The 22987-nt window shown below is 40.3% G+C and overlaps 1 protein-coding gene across 4 annotated transcripts in view; it reads right to left on the reverse strand.

Moving 5' to 3' along the window:
- ppcdc (phosphopantothenoylcysteine decarboxylase) overlaps nt 1-22987 on the reverse strand; it is a 72761-nt gene that overhangs the window by 19432 nt on the left and 30342 nt on the right. For 3 of the 4 annotated variants that reach the window (XM_060853639.1, XM_060853638.1, XM_060853637.1), the window contains one exon: nt 22450-22618. The exons of the other annotated variant lie outside the window; for it this stretch is intronic. In XM_060853639.1, the coding sequence (XP_060709622.1) occupies nt 22450-22618 (169 nt within the window). The remainder of the gene's footprint in view (nt 1-22449; nt 22619-22987) is intronic. 4 annotated transcript variants of the gene reach the window in all.

Below are 22987 nucleotides of genomic sequence, written 5' to 3' on the forward strand. Positions count from 1 at the left end.
TAGTTCCTTGGAAGTGAAGTCGCAGGTAGATAGGATAGTGAAGGTGGTGTTGGTTGTGCTTGCCTTTATTGGTCAGTGCATTGAGCATAGGAGTTGGGAAGTCACGTTGCAGCTGTACAGGACATTAGGTTAGGCCGCATTTGGAATATTGTGTGCAATTCTGTTCTCCTTCTTATCGGAAGGATGTTGTGAAACTCGAAAGGGTTCAGAAAAGATTTACAAGGATGTTGCCAGGGTTGGAGGAATTAATCTACAGGGAGATGCTGAATAGACTAGGGCTGTTTTCCCTGGAGTGTTGGAGGCTGGGTAGTAACCTTATACAGGTTTAGAAAATCATGAGGGGCATGGGTAGGGTAAATAGACAAGGTCTTTTCCCCAGAGTGGGTGAGTCCAGAAATAGAGGTTTAGGATGAGAAGGGAAAAATATAAAAAGGTCCTAAGGGGCAATTTTTCCACGCAGAGGGTGGTGCGTGTATAGAATGAGCTGCCAGAGGAAGTAGTGGAGGCTGGTACAATTACAGTATTTAAAAAAACATCTGGATGGGTACATGAATAGGAAGAGTTTAGAGGGATATGGACCAAGTGCTGGCAAATGGGACTAGATTAGGTTAGGATATCTGGTCCCGCCCCCACTCCACTCCGTCTTATCACCCTCACCTTGACCTCCTTCCACCTATCACATCTCCATCGCCCCTCCCCCAAGTCCCTCCTCCCTACCTTTTATCTTAGCCTGCTGGGCACACTTTCCGCATTCCTGATGAAGGGCTTATGCCCAAAACATCGAATTTCCTGTTCCTTGGATGCTGCCTGACCTGCTGTGCTTTTCCAGCGACACATTTTCAGCTCTGATCTCCAGCATCTGCTGACTTCACTTTCTCCTCCTAGGACATCTGATCGACATGGACGACTGGATTTTTTCCGTGGGGTACATCTCTATGACTGTATGACTTTATGATATCTGACCTTGTTCACCCAATCCAATACTAGCACCTCCACGTCATGGCTATTTAGACACAGCAGTATAGGATTTCTCGAAGTAGATTGCTGTTCAAACCAAATAAACAAGTTGGGAGGAACACACTCTCCTCCCAACCAAAATACACTCTTGTCAACTATATAACAAAGACAATTTATTTCAGCCCAAATTGGGTGCAAAAACCACAGAACCCTAATCTAATTGCATTGCATACATTATACAGGAGTGATTTTCATTTGGAACTTTGCCATCTTCTTTGCATCCGTATTGATAAGACCCCTAAATTTCTGGATTTATCACTGCAGAGAAATGTAGAAAATTAAACGTCCTAGAAAAGAAATAAATTTTAATAGTTGCCTATTAAATCTTTTTCAAATAACTTCAGTAGTACTAAACTCGAGCAACAGATGAAAAACAGCTTTTGAATTAATCCTACTCCCTTACTCCTTCCTCATAGCTCTAATTTTTTCTCCTTTTCAAATATTTAGTCAATTTTACTTTGAAAGTTATTACTGAATAGGGTTCCACCCTTTTTTAGATACTGTATTCTAGATTTTAATAACATACTGCATAACAAAACTATCTTCTCTCAGGTCATGCACAAACAGTGGTCCCATGAAATTTCCACATAAATAATGTATTTACCAAGTTTAAATTTATGAGTTAATGGTCCTGTTTAATTAATGGACCAAGGAATGTCCTGAAAGTGAATTCAATGCTCAAAGGCAATTAACTCAGCTATTTAGACATTGACAGATCTTTCAGCTTAATTTCAGCTAATTTCAGATTTGACATTTTCTTTACATTGGTATGTTTTTAGTACTATTTGTTTAACAAAAATAAGGGCTGATATTACCGCTAGGGAATGATTGGTTGGAATAAGTTATTGTGCTAGCCAGATTGAGGGAGTTTACAGCTGAAATGATGAAATTTGAAATGCCTGCCAAATGTTAAGAATGTTACTTCTGATGTATGGCACAGAATCAACTCCCTTGCACAGGCAGGCACTGCAACTCCTCCAACAACTTCCTGACAGCATCATTTTCACTTAACCGAATTAAGGAAAACAGCAAGATATCTAAAAAAAAGTAAATTCTCTCAAAAAGGAGATTGTTCATAATTGGAATTTCTTATCCTGATAATTTTTTTTTAAATGTGTTAATGATGGTGAAATTCTTCTTAATAATAAAAGAAAAACAGACAACATCCAAAACCTCTTAGTGGTCGGGAATAGAAATATGCGTGCAAAACTGAGGGTATAAATTGCTCTCATTAAATGATCCGTTGATTGAACAAATTATCAGAAGCCACAAAGAAATAGGACCTTAGGTTCATTTTAACAATCAGGATGAACTGCAGGGACTTCCAGAGGCAAAGTGCCCACGTAACTCTATCTGATTTAGACCATTTACTTCCCCACAGTTGCTCCAAACTCAGTTTTAAAGTGGGGAAATGAATGCAGAAATGAACGGAAAGAGGAAGAAATCAAAGGTGGTTGAGCACATGAACAATGGTCCATAGTAGCACAGTGGATCCCTTAACATGTGTTTAGCTCAATGCAGACAAACTCCAGGGAAGCATTAAATTCAGCCCGCAATATAACATTTTGAAAAGTATAACAGGCACCTAAAGTGACGGCCTGACATATCTGAATATTGTCCCAGGTTCGTATGGAACTGATATAGTTTTGGTTCCCTTGTAGGATACAAGTCCACATAACCAAGTTATTTTTCTTATTTTTAGCAATTCTTCAATATATTTTTTTAAACAAAAGCTATTTTTAGCATAGTTTCATGCAGATGGACAGCCACTACTTGTTTATAATGAACAACGAAATGATATTCAAATGTATTTTCAGGTTATTGGTATAGTTCCAGGTAATCAAATGGCCTACAGCTCTAGCGACTGAAAGAGAGCTATTAAGGTTGGACTCATCACATAAATATCCAACTGGCTGTTAAAAGGGTAAAATTTTACTTTATGCTCATCTGGTTTACAATGCCTTGCTTGCCATTTAGATGTGCCTATCAAGTCTGAATGCAGTGTCAATTTTAAATGTGCTGAAAATATCGACAACAAAGACCATAAAGAAGTCAATCTAATTAAGATAAGGATATGGATATGTGCAAGTCAAGAGAGGGTATGGTGGTGAGGCAAAAATCAAGGTTAGCAGTTTTGCCAAGGTGGACTGGTCTGGCGATGGGTCAGGTATAGAACTAGAAGATCAAACAGAATGCAAATAAAGGGAGATGGCATGATGTTTTCAATTGTCTTAGAACAACACCTTTTGTTCTTCCAACATCCACTATAGAAAAGTCCACTTCCACAAACTAATATCTAACAGGAAGCCTTGAATGGTTTAAGTGGCTTGCTAAGCTATGTAAAAGGACAATTAAGATCTGGCATATTGTTGTATGTTTGGAGTAACATAGACGCCAGACAGTGAGAGGACTGGTGGTTTCCTGCCTTGAAGAACATTAGTAGTCCATCAGACTTCCATCAATCAAACAGTACACGAGCATGAGAAGTAGAAGATTTGGACCCTGGACACATGGGAAAGCTGACTTCAGATTGGCAAATTATGGCACCAATGGGCTGCATGTAGCGACTGGATGGAAGCCCCAAAGATAAATGTTTAGGGAATGTATGAAGCAGCCATGCAAGGGAGTATGACTGAGTAGAGAAGGGGTGGAGGTAATGACATGATTTGCCATGGTGACAGCATGGTTAAGGTGATAAAGTGCCACAGCAACAGACATTGACACTATGATTGGCAATTCTGGCCAAGGCGCTCTAAAAACTGTAGGCATGTCATAACTAGATGTGAAAAGAAACATTCTGGGAGGTGAGAGATGCAGGCATTCAAGGGTCACAGAAAAAGAGGGATGGCAAAGGAATTGTTGGAATCTGCAGGAAATAGATGGGTCAAGGGTAGATTTATGAGGGAGGAGATACTGATAGTTTTGGAAGAAAAACAGGCCATGTCTAAATATAGACTTCTAACAATTAAGATTACCGTTGTTGGTTATTAATGGCCATTAGACAGAAAAACCTGTGTCCTAGCCAACACAACCGAAGCAAGTCAATTCATACAGTGTAAACTGTACTTTTATTGCTGCAGGTGTTTGAAGATAATTAATAGCTACCTAATCAAGGACATGATTAAAAGGAAGAAAATGATTTCACTTACAATTCTCTATGAATGAGTAACATAAAGTCTGCAAATATGTAACAAATATCCACACCTGCAAATTTTCTTATTCTAACTTGTTTCTGTACTTTGTACAATCTTGCCCAAGCAGGCAACAAACGAATTAATATTTAAACTAAAAGGCATTCAGTACCAACAATGGAAACAAAATCTTGTATCTCATTTATACTTGCTCTGTGCCATGAACCTTGATCAACAAATGCTTAAATAATGGTCAAATGTTATAAGGCAGTGCTTTCTTTTTACAATAATAAGAAAGCTGCCAAACAAACGGCCATCAGATGCCAAAATTCTGTATATATAACTAAAAGGTGTGTGTGATTATGCTATTACTCATTGCTGTAGTTTGGCCTAACGTTAAAAAAAGGTTAAGTTGATGGCAAATTAAATCAGTAAGAATATGAACTTCAAAATTACATGCAATAATTCCTACAATAGACATTTTTGGCATCAGTAGGACCAAGTTTTCCTCTGTTTAATGGGTGCTGCAGAATTAAATTTAGGATGATATTGTAACAGAATTTGGAGCAGCTTCAAGTGTTAGTCTTTGACAACATTATCACCTTACGGTCAGAAAATTTTGGTTCATTTTTCTCTCCAGAACCATAAGTGCAAAATCCTGGTTAACATTCCAGTCCAGTACTGAAGGAATGTTACAAAGTCAAAGTACGATCTTTTAGATGGTGCATTAAACTAAGGGAGTGGTTGTTCTATAAAATAAAAGATCACTTGGTCCTATTTGGAAAACAGAAGCTCTGCCGAGTGTCCTGGCTATTACTCATCACTTAACTACTTGAAAAACAAATGATCTGGTACCATTTCATTGCTGCTTGACAGAGTTTGCTAAGTACAAATTGGCTATTGCATTTCCTACATTACAATAGTGGCTGCATTTCAAAAGCACTTAATTGCTTACAAAATACACAGACACATGCTAAAGTCACAAAAGCCGCAATACAATTATACTGATTTTAGAATTTTCAAGATAGCCTTTCACTCATACACTGGGCATCATTTGTCTCAAGTTCATAACCCAGTTGGCAGTTTAATACTTACGAACTTTACTAAATCAGTGGTTAAAAAAACATTTTGCTTAGACATTGCAGAATTACCAGAAAAAATGAGAAGGGATATTATCTTATCATATGGCATATTAATCACTTAGAGTCATAGAGATGTACAACATGGAAACAGACCCTTCGGTCCAACCTGTCCATGCCGACCAGATATCCCAACCCAATCTAGTCCCACCTGCCAGCACCTGGCCCATATCTCTCCAAACCCTTCCTATTCATATACCCATCCACATGCCTCTTGTTGCAATTGCAATTGCACCAGCCACCACCACATCTTCTGGCAGCTCATTCCATACACGTACCACCCTCTGCGTGAAAAAGTTGCCCTCTTTCCCCTCTCACCCTAAACCTATGCCCTCTAGTTCTGGGCTCCCCGATCCCAGGGAAAAGACTTTGCCTATTTATCCTATCCATGCCCCTCATAATTTTGTAAACCTCCATAAGGGTTTACCACTCGGGCTCTGACGCTCCAGGGAAAACAGCCCCAGCCTGTTCAGCCTCTCCCTGTAGCTCAGATCCTCCAACCCTGGCAACATCCTTGTAAATCTTTTCTGAACCCTTTCAAGTTTCACATCATCTTTCCGATAGGAAGGAGACCAGAATTGCATGCAATATTCCAACAGTGGCCTAACCAATGTCCTGTACAGCCGCAACATGACCTCCCAACTCCTGTACTCAATACTCTGACCAATAAAGGAAAGCATACCAAACGCCTTCTTCACTATCCTATCTAACTGCAACTCCACTTTCGAGGAGCTATGAACCTGCACTCCAAGGTCTCTTTGTTCAGCAACACTCTCTGGGACTTTACCATTAAGTGTATAAGTCCTGCTCAGATTTGCTTTCCCAAAATGCAGCACCTCGCATTTATCTAAATTCAACTCCATCTGCCACTTCTCAGCCCATTGGCTCAGATCCTGTTGTAATCTGGAGGTAACCCTCTTTGCTGTCCACTACACCTCCAATTTTGGTGTCATCTGCATACTTACTAACTGTACCTCTTATGCTCGCATCCAAATCATTTATGTAAATGACAAAAAGTAGAGTGCCCAGCACCGATCCTTGTGGCACTCCACTAGTCACAGGCCTCCAGTCTGAAAAACAACCCTCCACCACCACCCTCTGTCTTCTACCTTTGAGCCAGTTCTTATCCAAATGGCTAGTTCTCCCTGTATTCCATGAAATCTAACCTTGCTAATCAGTCTCCCATGGTGAACCTTGTCGAACTCCTTACTGAAATCCATATAGATCACATCTACTGCTCTGCTCTCATCAATCCTCTTTGTTACTTATTCAAAAAACTCAATCAAGTTTGTGAGACATGATTTCCCATGTTGCCATGTTGACTATCCCGAATCAGTCCTTGCCTTTCCAAATACATATATATCTTGTCCCTCTGGATTCCCTCCAACAACTTGCCCACCTCCGAGGTCAGGCTCAACAGTCTATAGTTCCCTGGCTTGTCTTTACTGCCTTTCTTAAACAGTGGCACCACGTTTGCCAACCTCCAGTCTTCCGGCACCTCACCTGTGACTATCAATGATACAAAGATCTCAGCAAGAGGCCCAGCAATCACTTCTCTAGCTTCTCACAGAGTTCTCGGGTACACCTGATCAGGTCCTGGGGAATTACCCACTTTTAACCGTTTCAGGACATCCAGCACTTCCTCCTCTGTAATCTGGACATTTTGCAAGATGTCACCATCTATTTCACTACAGTCTATATCTTCCATATCCTTTTCCACAGTAAATACTGATGCAAAATATTCATTTAGTATCTCCATTTTCTGTGGCTCCACACAAAGTCCGCCTTGCTGATCTTCAAGGGCCATATTCTCTCTCTAGTCACCCTTATGTCCTTAATGTATTTGTAAAAACTCATTGGATTCTCCTTAATTCTATTTGCCAACGCTAGCTCATGTCCCCGTTTTGCCCTCCTGATTTCCCTCTCAAGTATACTCCTACTTCCTTTATACTCTAAGGATTCACTCGATCTATCCTGTCAATACCTGACATATGCTTCTTTCGTTTTCTTAACCAAACCCTCAATTTCTTTAGGCATCCAGCATTCACTATACCTACCAGCATTCCCTTTCACCCTGACAGGAATATATTTTCTCTGGATTCTTATTATCTCATTCCTGAAGGCTTCCCATTTTCCAGCCGTCCCTTTACCTGCGAATATCTGCCTCCAATCAGCTTTCGAAAGTTCTTGCCTAATACCATCAAAATTGTCCTTTCTCCAACTTAGAACTTCAACTTCTAGGTCTGGTCTATCCTTTTCCATCACTATTTTAAAACGAAAAGAATTATGGTCACTGGCCCCAAAGTGCTCCCCCACTGACACCTCAGTCACCTGCCCTGCCTTATTTCCCAAGAGTAGGTCAAGTTTTGCATCTTCTCTAGTAGCTACATCCACATATTGATTCAGAAAATTGTCTTGTACACACTTAACAAATTCCTCTCCATCTAAACCTTTTACACTATGGCAATCCCAGTCGATGGTTGGAAAATTAAAATCCCCCACCATAACTACGCTATTATTCTTACAGATAGCTGAGATATCCTTACAAGTTTGTTTCGCAATTTCCCTCTGACTACTGGGGGGGTCTATAAGACAATCCCAATAAGGTGATCATCCCTTTCTTATTTCTCAGTTCCACCCAAACAATTTCCCTGGATGTATTTTCGATAATATCCTCCCTCAGCACAGATGTACTTGTTATCAATATGCAGACAAAACCACAATTCATGCTGATGAGTTTTAGATTATTATATCAGCCTATGAGACATCAGAAATTTTACCTTCTAATCTGAACTTAATTTCCAGAGCTCTTCGAGTTGTCTAACAATTAAGTTGGAGATTATATTCTTGATAGGGCAGCATTATTCCAACATTCTAGCTAGAAAGTGTCTTTATAATGTCTTAGACAAGGCCATGAAATTAACTCTTATCTCTGATTCATTAAAATTGAGAGTTAAAATTCCATACTAAATACTTGAACAAGTAACCCAACCTGACAGGCTAGTGCAATCCTGAGAGAATGCTGCATTGTCTGAAGTGGAGAAACTAAGTCAAAGATTTGGCTTAGGGACTGGCATAGGCCCCAGCAATGCATGAGTCTTTGTGGGGTATTTGGAAAGTACATCAGTGCTGCTTCCTGCTCTCAGCTGCATTTTGGAAAAGCTTCCTTCTAATTTCCATTTTTCACTCATCTCCAAAATGTCCATCTCTGATGCTTCCCTTTCTTGACTTCACAGTTTCCATTTCTGGAATCCACTTCAAACTCCACTGACTTCCATAGTTACTCCGACTACAATTCCTTACACCCTGGTTCCTGCAAGATTTCCATTACATTCTCCCAGCGTAACTGTCATCACATCTGTTGTGATGATGCCACCTGTCAGAGGAAATACAGGTCCCGGCCTCCCCATGACATGGCTACAAAACAGACAACACAAAATGTCTGCACTTAGCCACTGAGCCTACTCACAATGCCTCAAATTAGCCAAACCTGCCATCACACATACCTCAGGACATGACTCATCCAGCCCCAGCCCAAGAGAATATACTTCTTCAGATTAACTGATAATGCGCCTCCTGCTCCACAATAGCCCAGCCACCTCTGATGTCCTTAGGGCACAGCTGCTCCCACCAAGAGTCAAGCCTTTACAAAGGGTACCCAGACAAGGAGGCACCAAAAAGGTATTTCGCCTGCCCCCCTCAACAATACAAACACATTGATACCAGGATGAAACCCATTAACGCCTACTCCAACCAAGGATCGGAATCTCCTGAGTCAATTAAGAAACTCATTGTCAGCAACTGGACAATTTAATGTTTTCAATTCATGACCTTTATTTCTCTTTGTTGTATAACTCACACCACTGTCTCACAACTCACACTTCATTGTTTTTTTTAGATTAGACTTACAGTGTGGAAACAGGCCCTTCGGCCCAACAAGTCCACACCGACCCGCCGAAGCGCAACCCACCCATACCCCTACATTTACCCCTTACCTAACACTACGGGCAATTTAGCTTGGCCAATTCACCTGACCCGCACATCTTTGGACTGTGGGAGGAAACCGGAGCACCCGGAGGAAACCCACACAGACACAGGGAGAACGTGCAAACTCCACACAGTCAGTCGCCTGAGTCAGGAATTGAACCCAGGTCTACAGGCGCTGTGAGGCAGCAGTGCTAACCACTGTGCCACCGTGCCGCCCGTATAAGGGTAAGGGTTGTAAGGGTATTGTTGTAAGGGTATAAAACTCCACTGTATTTTCTGTTCAGGGAAGAAGCTGTGGTTCCTTCTGAACAGCCTGTCAGTGACTGTTTCAGTGGGGTCTAGTCTCTTCCACAATATCGCTGTTTGTTAAATAAATCCTTGTCAGTTCTCAGTCTGATCTGTGTGTTTGTGATCTCAGATTAATTAGACTAAATTCACCGAAGTGCCTTTGACATGTCATCCTTTCTCTTCAACTGAAGACTTCCCCAACCATGATTGACAGGGTCTTCAACCATGTCTGAACCATCTCGCACTTACATTCTCACCTATTCCCTTCCCAATAGAACTATAAGTGGCCCTTGTCCTCAGTATCCACATCACCACTCCTCACATTCAAAGGATCATTCGCTGCCATTTCTACCACCTCTAGCAGCATACCACTACCAAACACATCTTTCCCCTTTCCTCCATGTCAGCATTCCGCAGAGACCATTCTCTCTGAGACACCCTTGTCCACTCCTCCATCACTCATAACATTTCCTCACCTCCCATGGCTGCTTCCAATGCAATCACAGAAGGTGTAACATTTGCCACTCACCTGCTCTGCCCTCACTATCCAGCACCACAAACACACCTTACAGATGAAGCAGCATTTTACACGTACTTCTTTCAATCTAGTCTACTTTATTTATTGCTCACAATGTGATCTCCTTTACATTGGTGAGATCAAACAGACTGGGCGATGGCTTTGCGGAACACTTTTGCTCTGTCCATAGGAACGAGGCCGATCTTCCAATTGTTTAACATTTCAATCAACCATCTTGCTCCTGTGTTAACATCTCTGTCCTGGGTGTGCACCATGGACACAAAAACCTTCAATGGTCACTGACTTTCTGGATTTAGTCCAAAAAAAAACACATGGGCATTTTGAACTATCGCTTAGTATTCTTGCAGAGAAGGTTTGGGACAATACACCACAGCCTATTTGAAAAGGAAGAGGAATAACAATGTTATTTTTTAAAAAACTTCAGCATATGGAGGGGAAAAAAAATGAAATAATTAAATTTTGTCCACCTCCCTGCCTGCAATATGATAATTCTCCTACAACTGGTTCAGTTTGAATTCAACATGCCTTTGAGAGCAGGCTCAGTGCAATCTGAAATTCTGTTAGAAGCTGAACAAGTTTTTGTTAAGTTGTGTAGCTGTCTTTTTGGAAGAATGTTTTGAGGCAATTCATTTGTTATGATAAATTTACTGTAGACACATTTACTGATATCGGATAATTTACTTTAATCCAAATAGATCTCCACAGACATTATGCTTTCACTACTTTTGCCCTTTAGCACCTCATTGTTCTGGTCTATTATTCATTTCTAAAAGAATGAACAAAAAAAAGTCATTTTGCAACCTAGGTTTCTTTTGGCCAGCTTCTCTATAAAAGAATGTGTAGGAGTTAGCATAGAACTTTTGATTGCACAAATGTCACAAGTGATGCAATTCTGCCCGCTGACTCACTATCTACAACATATATCATGTCTATGCATACTGGATCATCTGAGCAAGATCAATATTTCCAGATGCTGCTGACACAAAGCATCTACAGAGCCATTATCAATGTGAATAATTTCATAAAGATTATAAAACAGTGGTGTACCAGAAATTGCAAGACGTACATGTTAAAATTGCTCCCCAATGATCAAGTCAGGATTATTCCTTGCATGTTTTCTTACAATAGACTGGACAGCTATCATTAAGGATTTTACACCTGTACACATTTCTCATGTAAACAACAGTTATGTCAGCTATTTATGATTATGAATTTCCTATATTGATAATGGAAATTTCCTATGTGAACATTTCATACGATAATTATATTCTCCCACCACTTGCAGCACTCTCACTAGCTCAAGATAGCTTGAAGATAAATATGTTGCACTGGACATCACAGATTCAACTGTTCATTGAAGCAAAGTCATGGGATCTCCTATGCCCAACTGAGCCAGAAGACAAGGCCTTAGTTTGATGTCTCATTCAAAAGACAGGACCAGCAACAGTGCACCATTCCAGCTAAGGTCATTGCAGTATAAACTTAGACTTTGTGCTTCAGTCTTCCGACAACCCTTCAAATCAGAAGCTGGAGTGCTTATAATGAGAAAAGGCTGACCCCTGAATTCTTAATATATTCCCATCCAGAATTCTGGTTCTGGATGTCAGTCAAACAAAGCCTCAACTTCAAAGTCTGAAAGCCAGAAAACCCAGATTAAGTCATAGCTTGACGGTGAGAATCACAGAATCACTACAGTGAGGAAGCAGACCATTCAGCCCATCAAATTCATACAAACCTTCCAAAGAGCATCCCATCCAGACCCACCCTCTTTGCTTGTAACCCTGCATTCCCCAAGGCTAATCCATCTTATCTACACATCCCTGGACATAATGGGCAAGTTATCATGGCCAATCCACCTAACTTGCACATCTTTGAACTGTGGGAGGAAAACTGAGCACTGGAAGAAATCCATACAGACACAGACTGAATGTGCAAGCGCCACACAGACTTTTGCTTGAGGGTGGAATCAAACCAGGGTTCCTGGCGTTATGAGGCTGCAGTGCTAACTATTTATCCACTGTACCATTAAATAGAACCAGGTTCAGTGTTATAAGCTTAAATAAAGGTCATTACAAGGGTATGAAGACAGTGTTGGCAAAAGTAGACTGGAAAAGGTTAAACTGAAGCAAAGTAGCGGCAGAGGTTTAAGAGAATCTTTTATTACTCTCACCAAAAATATACTCTGTTGAGAAAGAAAGGCAATGAGCAGGATGCACCATCTATGGCCAACTAAGGGAGTTAAGAATAACACTAAATTGAAAGAAAACAGGTATAATACTGCAAAGATTAGTGGTGGGTGAAAGGTATTTTAGAAACCAACAATAAATGTCTAACAAATGAGGAAAAATTAGAATAAGAGATTAAACTATTAAAAATATTAAATTAGACAGTAAGAGTTGCTAAAGGTATATGAAAAAAAAAAGTAGCAGCAAAATTAGTTTTGGTCCTTTAAAGCATGAGACTCCTGAATTAATAATGGGAAGCAAGGAAAATAGTAATGTTGAACATGAATTTTGCATCAGTCTTTGTTGCAGAAAAATATATTAAAAAATAATTTAAAATCAAGACAAAAGGAAAAAATAACTTGAAACAAAGATCAATGTAAAGGAAAAAGAACAGGGAAAACATTGTGATTAAAGGCCTACAGAAGTCCCATGGATCTGACTGCCTGCATCGTAGGATCTGCAAAACATGAGTTTTAGAAACAGTGATGCATTGCTTGCAATCTTCCAAAAGTCCCCTGCTTTCTAAAAAAAACCCAGCAAATTAGAAAACTTAAAAAACTAACATTTTTTAATGGGATGTGGGTGTTACCAGTAAGGCCAGCATTTGTTGTCCTAATCACCTTTTGAACTGAAGACAGCCAGGCCATTTCAGAGGGCAGTTAGAAGCAAACATATTACTGTGGGTCTTGAATCAGTTAAGTGATATCAGTTAAGGATGGCAGATTTTCTTCACTAAAAGACAATAGAAAACCAGATGAGCTTTTATGTCAATTAATGGCAGTTTCTTGGTCACGGTTAGTCAGAATAGTCTTTAGTTTAAAAATAAAAAGTTGAATTTAAATTTCACCAGCTGTTATGGGATTTTAACTCATGTCTCAAAAGCCTTTAGATGAAAGTGAGGACTGCAAAAACTCGAGATTAGAGTCAAGATTAGTGTGGTGCTAGAAAAGCACAGCAGGTCAGACAGCATCCGAAGAGCAGGAAAATTGACATTTCGGGCAGGGGCCCTTCATCAGGAATGAGGCTGGAAGCCTCGGGGGTGGAGAGATAAATGGGAGGGGGTGGGGCTGGGGAGAAGGTAGTTGAGAGTGCAATAGGTGAATGGTGGAAGGGGTACAGGTGATGGCTCGGAGAGGAGGATGGAGCGGATAGGTGGGAAGGACAATTGACAGATGGGACAGGTCATGAGGATGGTGCTGAGGTGGAAGTTTGGAACTGGGGTAAGGTGGGAGAGGGGAAATGAGGAAACTGGTGGGGTTGAATGGTGCGGGTGTCGCAGAGATGTTCCCTTCAAACACTGCAAATATATTACAAATGAAGTGTCAGCCATGGTTCAGAATGTTATGGAAATTAAGGTGATCACTCTCTTCACTTTCTCAGTAGCTGTAACATTGTATCCTGCACTCTGTTCTGTTACCCTGATGCACATGTATCATATGATTTACCTGTAAATCACATAAGACAACACTTTTCATTGTAACTGTTAAATCTACCAGCAACAATAAATCAAATCAAATATTCAAGGCTTAGAAATGCAGAGCATGGGAGCCGTAAAACAGCAGTGGTGACTTCCCACAGCCTATTTTTCCCACTGCAATTTTACCAAGGAAACGACGAGGAATACATTACCTATGGTTTATTGAGACCAATTAATGGAGTCCAATATCAAGAGTTTAACTGGCAAGATGAAACTGGCTGGTTGGCTGAGAAAAAGGGCATTTCTCACTTCCAGGTTCTCATGCCAAGGGAATTTCCTACTTATTCCCTTCCCCTCCAACTCAGATGATCCTGGCCCCACTTTTAGAGACCTCAACTTGGCCCCATCAGGACCTCACAATTACTGACAAGCCCAGGCTTCATTGGGGTTTCCTCTTTATTGCTCACCACTCCTGGTGATGCTGTTGGGACAATTAGCTGGCAGATCCTAGGGGTGAGATTTCCTTTTGGAAGGAGGAAAATGTCTAGACTAGATCCAATTAAATGCCCAGCAGCTATTAAATGGCTGAGTTACAAACCAAACAAGTGCATGAAGGCACACCATCAATTTTTACCAGAAATGGAGGTCCCAGCCCCAAGAGCAAATGTTTACATCTTTATTTTCAATTAATAGCATGTAAAGAAAAATTGGGTTAATGTTACAGATGTGATCTATCCTCTAGGCATTTTTGCTTTGATTGGAAGATTGCATGATTGAAAGAATGGGACAATAATACACAGTCTGATTTTGCAATGCAAGACCATCTTTTCCAGCATTATTCCTTAGAGAAATCAGCAATACTCCATCCTCCCTTCTTGAGACAATATACATTGCAGATCAAAATTTAAAGTTTGGGTTGTATCAGCCTCTCTGCAATTTTTCTAGAATGATATTGAAGGGCTCTTGACCTTCAAGGAAAGTTAAGATAGGTCAACAACCCCATTACATTTTCTAATTTTGTTCTCACTGGGATTGTGACAGTTTGGATTGAAACACGAAGCAATATTCTGATCCCAAAGCATCGATAGATCAGGGGAGTACTAAGACAGAGACTAACACAAGTCAAATATGACAAAAGGCTTGCAGATGCTGGAGCTCTGAAATAAGAAGACTGCTGAAGAAATGCAGCAACCAAAGTAGCATCTGTGAAAAGTGAAACAGTTTAGGTTGAGATCAATATTCTTTCTACAGACCAAGTCTGAAAACCACTTTTCGTTTACTCTCACAATAAAAATGCATCAAAAAAGCCTCGGCTACAAAACTTTTTTAGTGGGCTATCGTGTGAAAGCTGCCAAGTTTAATTTTGAAGAGTCATATGCGACTCAAAATGCTAGCTCTGCTTCTCTCTACATAGTTGCTGTCAGATCTCCTGAGTTTCACCAGCATTTTCTGTTTAATCTCAATTTCCAAGATTTACAGGAGGATGGCGTGAAAGAATGTCCAAAAATGGAATATTCAGATGGGAGGAATGGCAGGATATGATGTTCATCTCCACCCTCGCAGTTGTAAAAATAAGTGAAATCCATTGCCTTGGATCAAATTTAAAGAATGGCTCCTCACATGGGTTACCGGTGATGCCTGATGCCAATATGATTCCATACAGAATCATGCAGCACAGGAAACTATTCAGCCTTTCATGTGAATGCCAGCTCTTTGGGAGAACAATGTCAATTAGGTGCACTGCCCAACTCTTTTGCTAATGTCAGGTATGATTTATCCCCTCGAGTATTGCTCCAATTCCTTTTTGCAATATAATCAGTGAATCAGCTTCCTTCACACTCTTAGAACGAAATTAGCAAGAGCCTTGAAATCATCCTGCTGCTTTACTTGTGGCTTAACAGGCACTTCATTTCTGCCATTACACTTTCTTTGAGGTAAACCAAATAATAGGTATATTTTGCTGAAATATGTAAGTCATGTGTTCAGGTAAAGTGAGTCAGTTAAGACAACAACTATTTGTTTAGTAATTTACCTGGTGCAATAGCATTCTTGAGGATGGCAAAATTTAAATGTTAAAAGAACAGAAACAAATTCAAATGAAAATTTAAACTAAGAACAGATGACTGTGGAAGCACCTCACGATACCAGGTGTAGCAAAACAACAAATGCATACTCACTAAGATTGGGCACTCCTATTGGACTTAGGATTCAGGCAGGTTGTATCTAAAGTTTGCACTTTTTGCTTCATTCAAGGCTTATCTTTGATCCTTTCAGCAACATATGCAACTCTCCAGACATCCCTGGATTGTACAGAATCATTTCCTTTTCTAAATTTTTCTAACTTGAGAAAATGATATGAAGCAACATGAAAAGAAAAGCAGTACCAAATTAAACATTTTTCAAACTCGCAAAAAAACTGATGTGATCTACAGAAATTTGAACATTCAACCCGATTACAGATTTGGGTTCCAATCATTTGGCACACAACGAACAAGTTGCATTTAGATAGCTCATTTATCACAATAAAACATTCCAAGTATATCACAGCAGTATTCCCAAATAAAGTCCAGTACCTCAAAGAGACATCAGGACAAATAACCAAAAGTTTGGTTAAACAAGTAGATTTTGAGAAGAAACTTACAGAAGAACAGGGCAGAGGAATTAGGGAAGGAAATCCAAACTTTAGAATCTAGGAAGCTGAAGACATATTCACCAATGTGGAGAAATTAAAATGAAGTGTGACATAAGGCATGAAAAGCAGCAATGAGTAGGGGAGGATCTTACTGACATTTTGGGAAGCATTTAGTTTGCTGCCACAGTAATGTGGCTGCTGATGTCACAGGGGCTGACTGACCTGGAGCACCCTCTCTGCTCATTGCCATGCCACAAGCAAAGAGGACTGTGGGCTCATAGGATTTGAGGCAACAACACGTATATGCTAGATCCTTGTGCATGCAGTGGATTGTGATCTCCAATTTTGTCAGCTATCTCTATCATCGGGCTTCACCAGAACTGTGGAAGAATCGGTGTGTATCAGTCACTCCACTCCCCTGCTCATTGACAACTCCAGCAGCAACACACCTGAACGTCATAACAGTCCAGGAACTCCAATGCTAAAATACTATCATTACTGTGCAGACTTGGGGACAGGAATAAGTCATCTCAAGGGACAAAGTGATGGATATATCTTTTTCTGAAAAGCTAAATCCAAGAAAAAATGCCTATTTCACAGGATCTGTTTTGCCTTAAAAAAAACATTCAGCATGACCCAGAATTAAGCAAAATCCTCATGACCCTTCAGCATGTCACAAAAATCTCCCTCGGACTTCTTGTCCCTCTCTAACCTTACTACTACTATGACCCCAGCCTATGTTTGAATAATTAAAAGGCTATAACTACTCTGTAATTCTTACACTTCTCTGTAGTTTCATTGCAAATGCGTTCTACACTGTTTTGATGAATTGGCAGTCAACACTGAGCAATGAATCACCTTTTTTTAATTACTTAAGTATATTGTATAGTGCATTTGAAAAGGAAAGGACAATATTTTGCAAGCTCAGCTACTAAGTTAGATTTTTATTATAAGGCAGAAGCAGTAGCCAACTAAATTTTACTGGTATATTTTGGGCGGCACGGTGGCACAGTGGTTAGCACTGCTGCCTCACAGCACCAGGGACCCGGGTTCAATTCCCGCCTCGGGCGACTGTCTGTGTGGAGTTTGCACATTCTCCCCGTGTCTGCGTGGGTTTCCTCCGGGTGCTCCGGTTTCCTCCCACAGTCACAAAGATGTGCGGTTCAGGTGAATTGGCCATGCTAAATTGCCCGTAGTGTTAGGTAGGGGGTAAATGTATGGGTATGGGTGGGTTGCGCTTCGGCGGGTCGGTGTGGACTTGTTGGGCCGAAGGGCCTGTTTCCACACTGTAAGTAATCTAAATTCAAAATGGCCAGAGCAATTTTTTCCCAAGACACATTTGCTCAGGCACACACCATCATTTTGATGCAATGATTGACAGTCCACTTCTAATTGAAATATGGGGTCTTTCTATCTTAGAGAACAAATTTCTCTCTTGTAAATGGCTTGAGAGAGAAAGATTCACAAGGCAAGTGAGCAGGAACTGTTCAAAAATGTCAGGCTGATGCATTACACATCTTTATTCAAAAAGGAGCAAGGAGCTCTCTCACTGTCCTAACCTACATTCTCTTCTTAACTTTGACAGTCCCTTTGAAACCACAATCTTTAATAGTGTTGGGACGAAATAACGTCCAAGCATGTTCTTTTAAGGAGAGACCACACTTACCCAATTATTTGATATAATTGGAGTTACATTTATTTAGCTGCAGAAACTTAGCTGTTACAGTGAAGCACGAAAGATCGAATGGTTCGCTGGAGAAAATGTACAAGTTCTGAAAATCTATCGATAAGCTCCGTTAGTTATACTATTTTCTAATCTCAATTCATGCAACGTGATCTTTCACAAACAAAAGCCTTCTTCAAAATGGTATAATTTGCAAACAAAGGTTCTATGTATTCTGGAAACATTTTTACAAAGGCTTTACATATATTTGAGACATTCTGTATCATAGACACAAAGAATTACTATGATCGAGACATTTTTCCTAGTCTTATTATCACATAGTTTACCTTAATCTAATCACTTAGTTTAGCAGGCAAAATTGACCTTGCTGATGTTCTTTCATTTGAACATCAGCTTTGTTAGTTGTCATGGCAACAAGCCCAGAATTAAAATTACTTTGGTCATCATTTTAAACTATAGGTTCACAGTGCCCCCCAATGTCCTAAGAAGTAAATACATCTCTATCCTACCTAACAATAGCTTGAAGAACAAAGGCAGTAAGTACATAACAAAACTAGCACTTGCAATTACCCCTTCAAGCCACTGCAGACTGACTTTAAATTATCACTGCTCCTCCATCATCCTGGAACTACCATCCTAACAGCACTGGGACAGTACTTACATTTTGACTGTAGCAATGCATTGCCATTATCTTCTTAACAACAATAAATGCTGGTCTGGTCAGTGATGCCCATATCCAGTCACCAAATAACAACGACAATTAGTCAGTGAAAATAAACAAATTGGTCATTCATTCTATTTCTAACAGCAGATCCTATGATGCAGATTGGCTGATTTGGTGGCCCGCATACACCAATTTGGTGGCCACTATTGGTGGCCTACCAAAAGTAACTGAATTTTATATTTCACCAGTTGTATGTATTCTGACTTTTGATTAGCCTTTTCCTGCTCCTCAAAAGTCTGTACTGTAAGAAAGATTTGCATTTAAATCTGTCTTTCCATACCTCAGGATGTAACGACAAATACAGCAGTCTACAAAGGATTTTTGAAGTGCCATGATTGGACCAATAGAGAAATCATAACAAGCAGTTATAGCAGAAGCTGCCACAACAGCAGTAAATTACCAGATCATCTGCTTTCAGTGTTAACTCAAGAATAAACGTTGACCAGGATATTGTGAAAACCTGTGCCCTTCATCAAAATTATGTTATAGGATGGTAAATGAGATAGAAAGTAGGGCCCAGTCCATTATCCTCTTATTGCAATGCTACTGGCAAACCTATTTTAACAATTCTGGTTTCTGACTAAATAATAGCCAGAACAAACTTTTTAATATAATTCATGAACTGCATTTATGCTCCAAAAAGTAATTGGAGGATGTTACTGCTTGAATGCAAATCTTGCCTCGAATTTTCCATAGAGTAGGAGTGCTACGAGCAACAGTTGGTGTGAGAGGCACTCACTCAATTTTTGGTAAACAGGGGAAAACAAAGAGATTTTACCACCAATGAGTGCATCTGCTAATGCTGTGGGGTTTTTTTGGCAGGGAGGGGGGTGGAATTGCAGGGGGCTGATGTGAGGCAAGGCAGACTTTAAATGACATAAAACTTCAGTAGAAATCAATCTGAATCAATTCCTCTCTGAATAAGTAATGATTTTTTTATGGGAAAATTCAATCCCCAAAATAAAAGTTCGTGCAAAATATCAACATTACAAGGAAAGCCAACATGACTCTTTAGCCATCATCAATAAGCCAGTGTTTCTGAAATTTAATCCAACCTCAGATTAATTCTTTTTGTCTGACTTGTGCCCTGATCTCTGTTCCAATCTAAAATTTTTAATGATTAAAAATACTCAGTAAACCTATAGAAGAATTTAATGTCCACCTCTGGGTTATGTGTAGATGTGGACAATTAACACGTAAGATAGTGCAAGGTAGGGTCTCTGCTCTCTTCTTACCTCTGCCCCATTTAAGTCCGTGGCAAGGAAGACCACCTCACTACTATTCGAGGTCTTCAAATGGACAATTAATGCTCACCCGAGGACTCAATTATTTTTGGTTTTTTCCGCACAGGCTGTGATGGCACTGGCTAGGCTAGCATTTATGGTTACACAGTTGTCATTAATCCAACTCTTCATACCAGATTTTTATTGAACTCAAAGCTTGCTATCTGCCTATTGTGGGATATGTATGCAAGGTCCCCTGACATTGTCCTGTGGTTCTGGATCGCTCGCCCAGTGACATCACCACTCCACCATCTCTCCTAATTTGGTCACTTCAGGTATTTAATTAATGGTGGGCAGGGTAGTTACTGTACAGCGTGTCCAGGAAAAATATTAGGCTCTCAAGCACCCTGTATCAAGAGAATGGGCCTGCTGAGACCTACCCTAACTCCCTCACCCTGCCCTTGCACTTCACCAATCCTAGGCCTCTGAGTGCATCAGTGGCTGTTACCGTCATTGTCAAGTGGCACTGAAGGCAAGGAGAAGCTGCTCACCTCTCGGGTCCTTGATCCAGAAAAGATCTGCCAGCGATAAGTAATGTGACGGACCATCTTCAAAGTATACAGCTCCCACAAGCTCTCCAACTGTTGGTGAGCTCCCTGCCATCTAGCTCCAATTTGCCCTAATACTTTCTCTCAGCAGCTTTCATATGCTACTCTGCAACTGTTTGCCCCTCCTGTCTACCCATTCCAGCTAGCATTCCTGGCTTACACTAAAGACTGACATCAAAGCATACCTTCAATTTCCGTACTGGCTGAAGTCACCATGAAGGTGTTGGCCAAGCTTTGGACACTTCAACCAGTTTACTTATTAAAAACACTTTACCCAAGCCTCTTGTTCCTTAGGCAGGTACTGTGGGTTAGGTGAACAAGGGGACACGAAATTTGGTTTCCAATTCAACTCTATTTTATTCACAAAATATTACTTATTAAAAAAAAACACTGTACGAGCACTTCCCAGATTCCTACAATATTTACTCTCTCTAGCTCTGTCTGAGAAAGGATATTACTTGCGACGATCCACATGTTTGAGTTGGGCTATTAGAATCTCTTCAACATAAGGCTGGCTCTCTTCCACAAAGGTGGCTCTCACAGGTCAGGGTGAATCTTTTGGATTGTCAAACAGTCTTCTGCCACAAGTCTTGCTGCAAATCTTCCCCATGAGTCCTTGCTTAGTCTTTGCTGAGGTTGTGGTGCCCAGGTGAGTTGTTATTCTTTGGCCAATGGGGTCACAAGCTGGGTTCAAATCATTCAACGGGATTGCACCAACATTCTTCATTGTTGCCATGCCAGGAGGTGTAAAGTGCTCATACTCAGGCAGTCAACACTTCTCCAATACACGACCATTGGGTTGGTTGTAACTGGATAACTTTGAACATTTATAACCTCATTGATCTTGGTTTGCATTGTTCTCTGAAGCAGTTTGCTGCTGCTTAATTTAGTTTGGCCAGTTTTCTGTCAGGCTGGATTTCTTTGGCTGTGGGCCAATGTAGTTTGGGGCCAAAATTGGACAGTGGTAACTAACGTGACAATCCACCCTCAAAAGAAGCAAAGTGGGGTCCCATAATCTTTCCAACTGTCGACAAGCCCCTTGTCTCCTAGCTTCAAATTGCCCTGATACTTTCTCCCAGTAGCCTTCATATTCTGCCCTTAAACTGTTTTCCTCCTGCTGTCTATCCATTTCAGCTAGCATCACAAAGGTCCTGCCTTTTCAACCTCACACTTCACTCAAGACCCTCAGGTTAAACTCAAATGAGAGAGTAGCACTGTGGTCCTCTGGGACTATGTTGACTTTATTTATAAGGAAAAGCTTTCTCTGGAAACCTAACAATAATGATTAATGGATTAGAGCACTGTCATGGAAAGATAAGCAGTCCCAAGTCCAGCAGGGATTGGATTGACTGGATTGAACTAACAAATAATTCCACATAGAAAACCAAAATCCCATTATCAGCACAGTGCCGTGCTAACAGTAGTTAACTATACTTCAGACTGTTTTCGCAATAAAGTGCATTCATATCTGGGATTTCAAGTTTTTAAACTTCTTCAAGCAATAACTTTCCTAAACATTTGTGGATGAATATAACAAACTGAGGTTTACTAAGTGAAGGTGAAAGATTGCATGCTGCTTTTTCAAAGAAAGGTTGGATTTGAGAGGAATTTTCACCAGTGTCATGACCAGTACCACCAAAACAAGTTTTCTGGATATTATCAATTTGTCATTGTGTCACAGCTTGCTATGTGCAGTTTGGCTACAACATTTCTTACACTTCAAAAGTTCTGAAATATGGGATATAAATGCAAGCTTAGTATCTGAACTATCTATATGAAGCAGGCAAACATATAATATATATATAGTTTCTCAAAGGAAAGAGAGAATTCACTCACCTTTGTCTCCACATACCAATGTCTTTACAATGCAAGGAACTTCAATATAACCAAAGCTCTTCAGTGTTTGGACCTGTGTCGCTGTAATCGGATGCTCCCACATTACAGTGTTCATGGCTGGGCAGAAGAGTAGTGGCTTCTTAAGATCCCAGGCTCTAACTATGCAAGTCTGGCTCAGAGAGAAAATAAATAGCACTCTTATAAGGGAGAAATGCACTTCAAACTGAACTGTAATCTCCTGGGAGTTACTTCAAACCTTTAGTTAAATCAAGAAAGCCTAGCAAAATTGGCTCCCTTAGAGACATGATTTTAATTAGGTTTGGGATAAAGTAATACTTTTTAAAATTAACTTCATTTTGACAAAGTGAAGCAGTGAATCAATAAAGGAGGGTAGCCAGTTCAACTCCCCTCATGCTTGATTGACACTATGGTATCGCTCTGGAATCCAATGCAGGTACTCAGATGAGATCCACAATATCACAAATTTCTCCTTATCTGGATGGTTTAAGGTGTCAACTCAATACAGCATTTAACAAAA

The sequence above is a fragment of the Hemiscyllium ocellatum genome, chromosome 42 (genome assembly GCF_020745735.1).
Source record: "Hemiscyllium ocellatum isolate sHemOce1 chromosome 42, sHemOce1.pat.X.cur, whole genome shotgun sequence".
Classification (NCBI taxonomy): Eukaryota; Metazoa; Chordata; class Chondrichthyes; order Orectolobiformes; family Hemiscylliidae; genus Hemiscyllium; species Hemiscyllium ocellatum.